The sequence below is a fragment of the Corylus avellana genome, chromosome ca5, assembly GCF_901000735.1.
Source record: "Corylus avellana chromosome ca5, CavTom2PMs-1.0".
Taxonomy (NCBI): Eukaryota; Viridiplantae; Streptophyta; class Magnoliopsida; order Fagales; family Betulaceae; genus Corylus; species Corylus avellana.
Genome location: NC_081545.1, coordinates 12,714,863 through 12,729,160, shown reverse-complemented (window position 1 = coordinate 12,729,160; position 14,298 = coordinate 12,714,863). Strand labels below are relative to the sequence as shown.

Genomic DNA, 14,298 nt, shown 5'->3' with positions numbered 1-14,298 from the left:
TTTTTTGTCATATCAAAAGCACACCCTTTTTCAGTTTTAGTTTTTTAGTGAAGCTTTTCTTACCTCTGACCATAACCTGTAGTTAGTAGATTTTTAATCTTGCCATGTCTAGTGCTTTGTATATATGTATTTGTGCGTGGTTACTCGTTTTAAAATTGCATTTGAAAATCACTTACTTTATTAAAAATGCATATGATTTTTTTAAAATACACGTGAAAATCACGTGTTTTAGATACATATCAATTTAATAAATTGAATTAAAAAAAATTCATTTGACCCAGGTTGAAGGAAACTTTGTTTAGGGTAATATGAAATGCAATTTGCTGTTTGCCTTTAGGATTGCTGGACTAATATTCTCTACAACCAACTTTCATTCACTTGGAATTTCAAGGAGTGGAATTACTGTCGCGTATCATATGGGGGTAAAATTAGGGGTGTCAATCCAGTTCTGGTTAGCGGTTATTGGCTAAAACAGCTAATTGGAATCAAGGTAGCCAGTAAGTCAATTTAGAAAATCGGAACTGGTAATTGGCTAATGATTATCGATTCTGTAATAACCATCGGTTATCGGTTGGTAACTAATTATCCGGACCAGGTAACCGGGTCTTTAAAATATTGGAAATTGTGGGCCTATTTGGGTATTGTGCTTACTTTTTGGGCCTGCTTTAGCCATTTTTTAAAAAACAATTAGGGATTTTTTTTGGCTCAATAAACTAGATTTTGTTGTGGTTGTTCAAAAAAATAAAAACCTAAAAGAAAGCTATATGCTATGAGTGCGTTTGCCTTTTTGGACCTGAAAATCTAATGTTTAAAAATGCCCTTAACATTCATTTTAAAAGCTTTCATAATACATGAGATTAAAGCTACATCTACATATGTCAGCTACAAATCTCATTCTTATGAGATTAAACACTAATTAAGAAAACAATAAAAAGTAAAAACAAGTATTTAAGCAAATATATATATATATATATATACTCGGTTACCGGTTATAACCAGGTATTTTAAAATACAAAAAATCGGTAACCGGATCAGGATGGCCGGTTATTTCCAATTGATTTTAAACGCGGTTGGCCGGTTACCGGTTATAACCGGCCAGGTAGAATCAAGATTGTTTAGCATAAAAAAGAACTGCGGCCAAAGGCTCTAGAACATTTGGGGAGGATATTTATGGGATGTAATGAATTGACCAAGTATTTAATTAAATTAAAAGTAATGCTACCCTACCCTTTCATATTACATAAAAATCTAATACAAAGAGCAGAATTATTCAGAAAGTAATTAGACAGTTTCAACTAAAAGGATGACTTTGCGTGTTGTTCTCAACTTTCGAGTATTTAATATTTTATTTATTTGGTGTTTGTTTCTATACTTTTCTATTGGGAGTCTAGACTTTTCAATTTGATTCAACAAGACCTAACAAAGCCGCCATCAACTCTTTGAATTCATCAACGGTAAATAAACCCACTCAACTGCTCCTTTATTTGGATGATATGAACTATTTTCCCCCCTTTATCAAAGTAAAAAAAAAAACACAGTTAAAGAAGCATTGCATGCCATTGCCTTATGCTTTTTGTTGAACAGCTAAAGTGCTTCATTGACAATGACAAGCAAAGGTATGGTGGTTAACATCCATGTCCTCTGGAATTAATCGAAAAACAAAATTAAATGAATAATAAAAACAGAAAAAAACAAATTGGAATTGAAATTAGAAATGGGTGACAAACAATCCCATGATGACATAGTGAAAAGGACAAAGGTTCACCGTCTTTGTTTGCCCTTGACTTTGTTCCTTTTGTATGGATGGTATTTGGAAAAGGTACTCTTTGCTTGGTCTATTTTTGGGGGCTTTTATGAAAGCAACCCCTTGGAACAACTATAGCAATTATTTATTTCCATTTCTTCTGAATTTCAAAAATGCATTTAGTTTAGGAGAATTATAATGTTTACTGTTTGCAACTTGCAAAGAGAATGTTACATTAAACATTTGGTTGTAGCACTGTTTTCACCCGAATACAAGTTTTTAAGACTGTCATTTGAACCGGAGAGGAGTCTGTTCTTATAACAAGAATGACAAATTTGTCCCTTTTACAAGAATTAACTTCTCAAATAAACTGGAAAAAATCCAAATACCAACTCATATAGCAAATTTTCACTTTTTGTTAAAAGCATATGAAATAAAATTGTATCCATTTTCCTAATTTTAGAGAAAAAAGAAAAAAGAAAAAAAAAAAGCATAGATTCTTAAACCTACAATCATTAAAAATAAGAAGATAGTAATAAAGTTGTACTCCACTTAGGGTGCGCAAACCAAAATCCCATCCTAAATTAAATTACAAAAAAATATATTGTTTGAGAATACACTTTTTAAAATTTACGAGTTGAAAATGTGAAAAAAAAAAAAATTTTGTCTTCACCTCTCAAGTAAGGGGTGCCTTTTTTTTTGAAACATATAATTTTAAAGATTTAGGTACGATTTTAAATACCAAACTACTTGTCAAATGCTTTAACTATATTTTAAAAAAAAAATATTTCAAGTTTTATATATTTATATATTTTTAATATATGTATTTATTTTTTATTTAGAGTGACACATGTTATTAGCTTTTTAGTGCTAATGTGGCACACTAATGGAATGCGTAAAATATTTTAACTAAATTTAACTATAAGGACTAAATGAGAAATGCTAGGTACTTTTCTAGTGTTCTTTCTGGTATCCTCTCAACTATAATGTGGCTTTTAAAATCATCGTTAAATTTGAATTTATCATTATTGACTTTAATTTATTGGTAATTTTAAAAGTCACATCACAGTTGGGAGGGCACTAAAAGAACACTAAAATGACACCTAACATTTTTCGAACTAAATTATTATTTTGACTTTTGAATTAATTTTTATACCGCAGTAAGCAATTTGTAATTTATGCGAACCACCACGAAAACTAATTTCACATTTATCTATTTTTTAAAAACAAAATTTGCAAATCACATATTTTTAAATCCCATATTTTGAAATAAAAAACCAAAGCCCAAACGGATCCTTATTGAATATTTGATTTAACCATTTTTCTCTGAGCTATTTGTTTACCCATTTGAACTTTGAATTCCTCTCTGCCTGTCTGTCTGTCTGTCTCTCCTAAATGCGAAGATTTCCAAATTCAAAAACAATTCCCTTATCCCGTTCCATATAAACCTAAATCCCAAATTTCATGCACTTTTAATTTCAAATCTCAAATTTCCTTACAGCAAGTCCCCAAAAAGAAACAGCTAAGAAAACTCTTATGGGGGCGTATAGAGCGGACGATGACTACGATTACCTATTCAAGGTGGTGCTAATCGGCGACTCCGGCGTCGGCAAGTCCAATCTGCTTTCCAGGTTCACCAGAAACGAGTTCAGCCTCGAGTCCAAGTCCACCATCGGCGTTGAATTCGCCACCCGAAGCATTCACGTCGACGATAAGGTCGTCAAGGCCCAGATTTGGGACACCGCCGGCCAAGAAAGGTCGATCCCATCATCATTTTTTCTCGTCTCTGTCTATTTGTTTTGTTTTTCTCATTTTTGTTTCAAATTTTTTGATGGGTTTTTTAATGTGGATCTTGAGTTTTTTTGCAACGTTGAATGTGGGACCTGGGGTTTTTTGGATAATTGGGTTGTTGGCAATGCGTGGAAGGTGTTGATTTTGTGTGATGGATTAATGGGCAGTGAATGTTTTTTTAGAATTTTCCTGGGTTTTGATTGTTTAGGCTTTTATTTTGTCACGAATGAGTAAATGTTAATTAATTAGTTTCGCTTTCCATTTCGTTCTCATTGATTTGTTTTCCATTTCCTTTTCATGGAATTAGGGCCATCAACATGCAACATTTTTGTTTTTGTATTATTTTATTTTAATTTGTTTTTGTGAAAGATGGAAGGAAATTCATGGTCGGATAATTATGACATAACACATTTGATTAAAAGAGTGGCCTTCAAAGTGGGATGAAATTGATTTCTTTCTAGGTTGAATTGAACATATATGGGGATTGTGGTTTCTGTTTCAATTTTTTGGAGTTGGGCTCATTAATCTATATGCTGAATCAATTAGGACAGCCAATGGCTTGGCTACTTTTGGGCGTAACATAATTGGTCAGATATCACCATATACTTGTGATACGGTGAAGGGTGGGTTTTGGGTGGAAAAGAAATCTTTTAAGGTTTAAGAGATACAATTTCAGGCAATTTTGGGCAATTGATGATACTTCTTGCAATAAAGAGATAAAACTAAATAAATTTTTTTACCTATTGTTTTAATGATGTTTTGGTTCCAAAATACGAAAGGAAAAATATTTTCATCTAAAAACTAAGCTGAATAGTTGTGAAGTGATTGTTGTTGCTTTTTGGGGTCTTAAAATCCCTTATTTTTCTTGCATTTCGTGGTTATTATTTCCATCTTAACGCACTGACTAATCTTATACTCTAGCTTCTTCTTCTTCTTCTTCTTCATTTTTTTTTTTTTTAATTTTGGTACTTTACTTTGGATTTTCCTCTATTCTAGAAGGAAATAACTTGTTTATACCTTCTACTTGTTTGCTAAATAAACTCATTTCCTTTATTTGTGGAACAGAAATAATTTACTGTGACTGTCGATACCATGTTATCTATTTTTGGAAGAGAGTGGACCTTTGTCTCATTTGATTTTCTTTGCCACAGATACCGTGCAATCACAAGTGCATACTACCGAGGAGCTGTTGGTGCATTGCTTGTTTATGATGTCACTAGACATGTCACTTTTGAGAACGTGGAGAGATGGCTAAAGGAGCTTCGTGATCATACTGATTCCAACATTGTGATCATGCTTGTTGGAAACAAAGCAGATTTGCGTCACTTGCGTGCAGTTTCAACTGAGGATGCCACTGCGTTTGCGGAGAGAGAAAATACTTTTTTCATGGAGACCTCTGCCCTAGAGTCCTTGAATGTGGAAAATGCCTTCACTGAAGTGCTCACTCAGATATATCGTGTAGTCAGCAAGAAGGCTCTTGACATTGGGGAAGACCCGGCAGCCTTGCCTAAGGGACAGACTATTAATGTTGGCAGTAAAGATGATGTATCAGCTGTGAAAAAAGTTGGATGCTGCTCTGCATAGCAGTAACAAATCTTGAAATTCCTGGTGCTCTAAAATAGTTTCCTCTGTTTCAAAATTTTAGGTTCCTATGTGGTTTATAACACATGTCGTTGTTACATCATAGAATGAGACCACATAGAATGCATAGTTATGGTGTTATGAGGTAAACCAAGGCTCTAGAAATCTTGTTGGAGTTATGCTAAAGGCCCTGGCAATTAGTTCATTCTCTCTGCCTTTGGTGCAAGCTACTCATTCTCTGTCTCTTCTTAATATTTTTCCCCTTCCTTTTCTATTTCACCTTTTGGAGTGTTATTTTAGTTCATAGCTGGTACTTGTCCCTTAGATTAGGTTACATTTGATTGCGTCAGATTGGAATTTTGAGGTGTTTTGGGATAATTGTGTTCTTGTATTTGATTGATTTACTATATGGTATTAAAATTCACGTTTGCTTCAAGTTTGGTTTGTTTCCTTTGTTCTTTTTCACTCTACTGGTTATTTGCTTGATTGATGTTGAATCAAGAGCCACGAAAGATTGATTGAATGGTGTGGCTCGGATAGTGATGCCATGAACATTGATCTTTATCTTTTGTTCTTTGTACTTATTTTTGTTTTTAAATTATTCAGGTTGGTGCAGTGTCTTAATTGAATGCAGTGAATGTGTGTGAAAAGATATGAATAGCATACATCCAGATGGTAGCCATTGAATTCCATTCATGTCATCATTTACTGCAAATGGTGTCCATTGTTGTGACTGAAGTTCCTGAAACGTGACTTTTGGTGTTCTTAAAGTGGCTTCTGCGTGACTAACATGCAGTTTATTCATGGTTTCATGTTCTACCATAATTTTTTGGCCTCCTTTATTTTGCAAAGATTCTCTCAATTTCATTTGAATTTAATGAATGTAATGTCACATTATTTAAATGTTTTAAAAAGTGTGTCTACAATCATGAACAACATTAAAGATAACAACTTTTAAGTGAGGGAATTGATAATTTAATAGAGAAATATGGCAAAGAAAAGGAAAGGAGGAGGAGAGCTGGTCCAGCTGGATATACAAGATCCATTTATCCACATTGGTGAAATTTTTTCCTGATTAATATTCAACATTAACTTATGTTGTAAAATCAAAGGAAATAACAAGATAAAATAAAGAGATTGCAATATGTGAAACTAGTTCTTCAAGAACAAGAACTATGTATGATTCTTCTATATTATTGTGTGATTTACATACAACTCAATACTCCCTTTTATAGGCATGGAATCATAATGGGAGGTTAAGGAATATGAAAGGGGGAATATGAAATAAAAGGGTTAATCAATTTATTACATGGATGTTATAGGAATTTTAAAAGATGACATGAATGTGTAGAATTCCAAGAGATGGAACTAAATGGTCATCCACCAAATGCATGAATGCATTCATAACACTCCCCCTTGGATGACCATACACTAAGAATATGCCTCGTTAAAACCTTGCCAAGGAAAACCCAGTGGGAAAAAACCTGTGGCGAAGGAAAAAGAGTACAATATTCTTGTGTGGCTTCGTATGCTTTAGGATTGCCTTATTAAAACCTTGCAAAGGAAAACTCAGTGGGAAAAACCTTAGCGAAGGAAAAAGAGTACAATTATCATAATCATTTTACTCCCCCTCATTAGCATGAAAAGCTTTAATTGTTTATGATGAAAGATCCTTCAGTCGGCGCATTCCAATGTTATTCACCAACTTCTTAAATGTTGCAGTTGGTAATGCTTTGGTAAATATATCTGCCAAATTGTCACTTGATCGTATCTGTTTAACATCAATATCACCACTCTTCTGGAGCTCATATGTATAAAAGAACTTTGGTGAAATGTGTTTGGTTCTATCACTCTTAATATATCCTCCTCTGATCTGTGTGATACAAGCAGCATTATCTTCATATAATATTGTCGGGCTATCTTTGATTGTGGATAAACCACACTTTTCTCGAATGTGTTGAATTACTGATCTTAGCCATATGCATTCCCGACTTGCTTCATGAATTGCAATAATCTCTGAGTGATTTGAAGAAGTAGCAACAAGTGTTTGCTTGACAGATTTCCATGAAATAGCAGTACTTCCACATGTAAATAGATATCCTGTTTGAGATCTACCTTTATGCGGATCAGAAAGAAAACCTGCATCTGCATATCCAACTAATTGTGAATTTGAACTTCTTGAATAAAATAATCCCATGTCAGTTGTTCCACGAAGATAACGTAGAACATGTTTGACCCCATTCCAATGCCTTCGAGTTGGTGCAGAGCTGTATCTTGCTAGTAAATTAACTGAAAATGCTATATCAGGTCGTGTGCAATTTGCAAGATACATTAGCGCACCAATTGCACTAAGATATGGTACTTCAGGATCAAGAATTTCTTCGTCATCTTCTCGAGGGCGAAAATGGTCCTTTTTCACATCAAGTGATCGAACAACCATTGGAGTGCTCAAAGGATGAGCTTTCTCCATGTAAAAGTGCTTCAGGACTTTTTCTGTGTATGTTGACTGATGAACAATAATTCCATTTGAAAAATGTTCAATCTGTAAGCCAAGACAAAATTTTGTCTTTCCAAGATCTTTCATCTCAAACTCATTTTTTAAATAAGTGGCAGTTTTTATGAGCTCTTCTGGAGTCTTAACAAGATTTAAATCATCTACATAAACTGCAATAATGGCAAATCCCGATTCTGATTTCTTAATGAAAACACATGGACAAATTGGATTATTCTCAAATCCTTCTTTCAAATAGATATTCACTAAGACGATTGTACCACATGCGTCTGGATTGCTTTAACCCGTATAAAGATCTTTGTAGCTTGATAGAATAAATACTTCGAGATTTCGAATTATATGCTTCAGGCATTTTGTATCCTTCAGGGATTTTCATATATATATCATTATCAAGTGATCCATATAAATATGCTGTAACCACATCCATTACACGCATATCCAAACTTTCTGTAACTACCAAGTTAATAAAAAATCTAAATGTAATTGCATCCATTATAGGAGAATACGTTTCTTCATAATCAATACCAGGTTTCTGCAGGAAACCTTGTGCAACAAGTCTTGCTTTATATCTCACAATTTCATTTTTCTCATTTCGTTTTCGTACAAATACCCACTTGTATCCAACAGGCGATACACCTTCAGGTGTTTGGACTACAAGTCCAAATACTTCACGTTTTGCTAGTGAGTTCAATTCTGCCTGAATTGCTTCCTTCCACATTGGCCAATCATTTCTACGTCGACATTCTTCGACGGTTTGTGGTTCAATATCATCATTACTTCTGGTAATGTCAAATGCAATTTTAAATGAAAATATGTTGTCGACAACAATTTTATTTCTATCCAATATTTCTTCTGTACTTACATAATTTATTGAGATCTCATTATTTTCAGGTACCTGTTCCTCTTCAGGGGGTAACTCTTCAGGAGATTCCTCTTCGGGGAATTCATTTCCAGGAGAATTTTGTACAGAAAGTTTGGATGGATCAATTTTCGTTGCCTGTTTTGTGGGTAAGGCCTCTTCAGGAGCCCCGATTTCATTTCCTTGTGCTTTTCTCTTCCGGGGAATCTTATCCTTTGCACCAATAGGTCTTCTACGCTTCAGGCGTGCCTTAGACTCATTTGCTGCTGTATTAATTAATTGTCCTACAGGGACTTCTATCTTCGCTGAAGTATTAGCAGCTGGAATGTGAGACTTAATTATTTTCTTGTTGTCAGTAAATGCATCCGGCAATTGATTTGCAATACTCTGCAAATGAATGATCTTCTGAACTTCTAGTTCATATTGATTTGTATGAGGATCAAAATAAGATAACGTCGAATTATTCCAAGTGATTTCTTGTCGTGCTCCTAGCAACGACTTTTCTCTCCCTAGTGATGGAAATATGCTTTCATCAAAATGACAATCTTCAAAACGTGCTTTAAAAACATCACTAGTTAAAGGCTCAAGATATCTAATGATAGAAGGAGAATCAAAACCAACATAAATTCCAAGTCTATGTTGAGGTCCCATCTTAGTGCGTTGAGGTGGTGCAATTGGAACATATACAGCACAACAAAAAATACGAAAATGAAAAATATTTGGTGGTTGACCAAATGCAAGTTGCAAAGGGGAATATTTTTGGTAAGCTGTTGGTCTGATCCGAACTAATGATGCAGCGTGTAATATTGCATGTCCCCAAGCAGAAACATGTAATTTTGTTTTCATAAGTAAATGTCGAGCAATTAACTGAAGTCGTTTAATAAACGATTCAGCTAAACCATTTTGAGTATGAGTATGAGCAACAACATGTTCAATGTTAATTCCAATTGACATTCAATAATCATAAAATGCTTGAGATGTAAATTCACCCGCATTATCCATCCGAATAGATTGAATTGGATAATCAGGAAATTGTGCTCGTAATCTAATTATTTGAGAAAGAAGTCTAGCAAATGCAACATTACGAGTAGAAAGCAAGCAAACATGTGACCACCTAGATGATGCATCTATTAAAACCATAAAATATCTAAATGGCCCACATGGAGGGTGAATCGGCCCACATATATCCCCTTGAATCCTTTGTAAAAATGATGGAGATTCAACAATTACCTTAGAAGGGGATGGTTTGATAACAAGTTTACCTTGAGAACATGCAGCACAAGGATAATCACTTGGTAAAAGAATCTTCTGGTTCTTTAAGGGATGCCCATTAGAGTTCTCAATTATTCGACGCATCATAATTGTTCCTGGATGTCCAAGACGATCATGCCAAAGCATAAACATCTTTGGATTAGAGCACTTCTGGTGCATCACAACATGTGATTCAATTGTTCTTATGGTTGTATAATATAACCCGGAAGAGAAAGCAGGCAGTTTTTCCAATATGAGCTTCTGGCCCGAAATTGTTGAAGTAATATAAAGATATTCATCACTACCTTCATTAGTGGTTTCAACATGATAACCATTTAGACGAATATCTTTAAAACTGATTAAATTTCTTCTAGATTTAGAAGAATACAAAGCATCATCAATACAAAATTTTGTTCTTTTTGGCAATATGATATTCGCTCTTCCAGAGCCTTCGATTAGGTTTGATGAACCTGATATTGTATTGACACTAGCTTTGTTTAATATCAAGTATTGAAAATATTTCTTATCTCTAAGGATTGTGTGCGTTGTACAACTGTCTGCTAGACACAAATCTTCACCAATCATCTTGGAATTAATCATTCCATCAATATGACCCATACCTCTATATATAAACAAAATAATATTAAAATTTCATTAATCAAAAAGAAAATAACAAAACACAATTAAATTTGACAATGTAAACATACTGTAATTAAGACATAAAGAAAACATATTAATTGTTGTAGACATATTCATCACCAATTAGAAGATCAGTATTTGTGTTAGAGTTTACAAAGAAATCAGAAACATCAAGATGAGTGCTACCCTCTCAATTTAGAGTATCAAGAAAAATTGGAGAATCTTCAGGATTATTGTAATTAGCAAAATTCATTTCAATCCCCTTTTCTTTTATGAAGGCTTGATATAGGTCTACCAGATGTTTAGGCGTACGACAGGTATGAGACCAATGTCCTTTCATACCACACCTGTAACATTTATCTTCATAGTTCTTTATAGGTTTATTCTGTAAACCTTTGTTTTCATTTTGTTTCGCCTCAGTGTGGTTCCACTTCTGGTGGTATGGGGTATTTCTTTTGTAAGAATTATGAGTACGTTCCCCTTGACCTCTATAATTTTTTCTACCACGTCCACGTCCACGACCACGGTTTCCTTTATTACCATGAAATGAGGTTCCATTTGCTTCAGGAAATGGTGTAGAACCCTTTGGACGAGATTGATGATTTTTCATTAATAGCTCATTATTTTGCTCAGCCACTAGAAGACAAGATATCAGTTCAGAATATCTTGTGAAATTACGCTCTCGATATTGCTGCTGCAGGAGCACATTCGAGGCATGAAATGTCGTATATGTTTTTTCTAACATATTCACATCAGTGACTTTTTCTCCACACAGTTTTAATTGTGAGCTGATTTTAAAGAGTGCAGAGTTATAGTCACTGACACTCTTAAAATCTTGCAACCTCAGGTGCATCCAATCATAACGAGCTTTTGGGAGGATAACTGTCTTCTGGTGCTCGTATCTCTCCCTTAAATTATTCCACAAAGTCATGGGATCCTTTACCGTAAGGTACTCAATTTTTAATTCTTCATGCAGATGATGACGAAGAAAAATCATTGCTTTAGCACGATCCTGCTGGGATGCTTGATTATCTTCCTTAATAGTATTTCCAAGATTCATAGCTTCAAGATGGATCTCAGCATCAAGGATCCAAGATAAGTAATTTTTGCCAGAAACCTCAAGAGCGACAAACTCAAGTTTTGTAAGATTTGACATTATCTATACAAAAATATATCAAGAATTAAATAAATAAACATTATTTAAAATTAAGTGATATTATACGCAAACCAAAAATTTTCAAATATAAACTATAAGACATTATATTCATAGCATTAGTATGATAAAATTCTAGTTCATATAAATCTCATATGGATATGCAAATGTTAGAATGTTAATTAAAATAGATAATAAGATTACTAAACGTTAAAGAAACTTACAATGAATTGAGAATAGCTCACGGATAGCTTTTGATGTTGAAGATCAAAAGAACACAATAATTGGCTAGAGATTCGTGCTGATAACGTGTTGTAAAATCAAAGGAAATAACAAGACAAAATAAAGAGATTGCAATATGTGAAACTAGTTCTTCAAGAACAAGAACTATGTATGATTCTTCTATATTATTGTGTGATTTACATACAACTCAATACTCCATTTTATAGGCATGGAATCATAATGGGAGGTTAAGGAATATGAAAGGGGGAATATGAAACAAAAGGGTTAATCAATTTATTACATGGATGTTATAGGAATTTTAAAAGATGACATGAATGTGTAGAATTCCAAGAGATGGAACTAAATGGTCATCCACCAAATGCATGAATGCATTCATAACAACTTATATATTTTAGTCATGTGATTATAAAGAGTTTTTATTTTTTTATTTTTTTTATTTTATTAAAAAAAAAAAGGAAGCATGTGATCATGCCCTTATTATAACAAACGAATTTCGAGGGCAAATAACAAAAATTGAAGAAACTATTAACAATCTCCATTAGTTTTTAGGATTAAATGGCCAATTCTTCTCCGGACCCTCGATTTGATTGTTTTCCAAGAATGTTGAGCCGGGTATATAAGCCATGTATCTAGGAGGAACTCGGGATCAACTAGGACAGGAATAAAGTATTGGGTCAAACTCTTCTTTGGTGTCAAGTCTATATGGAATTTTGTAATTGGTCCTATAATTTATAGGATTTACTCAAATTTAAAAGTTTAGAGTATAACTTCAATGCGGTCTTTGCACAAACCAAGGGTTTTGTGCCCACCATTCAGAAGCTGATACATCAGTCGGGAACAAATGGGAACAAAATAATAACATGCTAACAAAACACATGATTCTTCCTCTTTTATTCTTAAAAACAAAATCCTAATAAGACAATCTTCACTTGCCGCCACCGCCCACCGCTAGCCACACTGCCCGGTATCTTTCTCCCTCTCTCTCAGGTTCTCTCCGTCTCTCTTTCTCTCTCTCTCTCTCTCTCTCTCTCTCTCTCTCCAGTAGCTCTGAGTGGCGGGGTTTGGCTTGGATGGCAGCGTGGGCATGGGCGGTGGACGGGTATCTCTCCCCCTCTCTGTCTCTCTCCATCTCTCTCTCTCTCCGATCAGTGATGCTTAGAGATCCTGGCATGGGCGGCGACAGTGGCAGATCCAGGAATTGAGTATAGGAGGGGAGACGTTAAAATAATAAAATAATTTTGGATTTTTTTTTGTTATCTTTTAATTCTTGTTTTCTGTTTTTGTCCATCCAAATTTATTACTACTCTCCAAATTTAGGATTAACTTGAGGACGTAACCCTAGATCATGTTGTAGAGTAGAAATGTCAATTGACTCAACTACTTGAGATTCAATTCTTGACATCTCAGAAGGGCGCTCAAGGCTAAAGTTTGGGGATTCGATGTCGAGGAAGACATTTTAGAATTTGAATCAACATCTTTTTTCTTAAAAAATGCATCAATTGTTTTTGATTTGCCCATGCAATCTAAGATTTTTTGAAAACCTAAAAAAATTATTTATCTATTAGTTTTAATACTTATCACACTAATGACACATACTCTAATGATATTATAATAAAATTATTAGCATATTCCAATAGCTATGAATCTAACAAATCAACAAAAAATGTATGAATAAAAAGAACAAACAATAACAAATACCATACCTGAGATTGACAATAATCTACTGAAGTTTGAAACTTGTTGATTATTGCCAATCTCAAGTATATATATATTCTACTGCAACAACATGTAATATATAATTTATGTGTGTTAAACTGAAACACGGAAACAATTGATTCCCACTACCACTTGGGCCACTTCCCAACTGCACATATATTATATATATATATTAGCTTATAATTCGAGTAATGCGCGGGATTCTTCTTTACAATTTAATTATAAAATTTAAAAATATTATAATCGTACTTTTCATAAGTATTATGAAATTTACTTTTCATAGTTACAAGAGGAAAACTTGAATTTTGCTTAATCAAAACATTAATATAAAATTAGAAAGAATCTCTAATATTATTGGTGTCATACTTATTAGATTTCAACACAAATAAAACTCAAAATTATGAACATTCGAAAAAGTACTTTGGTTGTAGAAAAAAATATGAGCGAGATTCTTTATTATAGTTTAATTTCAAAATTTAAACACATCTCTATCAAACTTTTCATTATAGGCCGTAAACAAAAAAAAAAAAAAAAAAAAAAAAAAATCTATCAAGCGCTTTTAAATAAAAAGACATACTAAATGTTATACACCAATATATTACTCAATATAATGACACACAATCATACACAAAACATTGTATAAATGTATAAGTCGCATAAAATTTTATTATATATCGTAAGGCCTTTAACTTTAATTAGTTTAATCCATATAAATTAAAACATGTTAAAATATTTGTTCCCATATGTTTAGTTTAAAATGAAAAATATAAAGAAAAAAAATAGTGAAAAGAAAACTTGGATTGTGATTA

General features: G+C 33.4%; 1 protein-coding gene across 1 annotated transcript; it reads left to right on the top strand.

The window, feature by feature from the left end:
• Positions 1-3,078: 3,078 nt before the first annotated feature.
• On the top strand, positions 3,079-5,561 carry LOC132181002 (ras-related protein RABA1f). The gene is made up of 2 exons (XM_059594039.1): positions 3,079-3,501; positions 4,687-5,561. Exons 1-2 carry the CDS (start codon positions 3,281-3,283, stop codon positions 5,117-5,119), a joined length of 654 nt encoding a protein of 217 aa, XP_059450022.1. The 5' UTR covers positions 3,079-3,280; the 3' UTR covers positions 5,120-5,561.
• Positions 5,562-14,298: the final 8,737 nt, after the last annotated feature.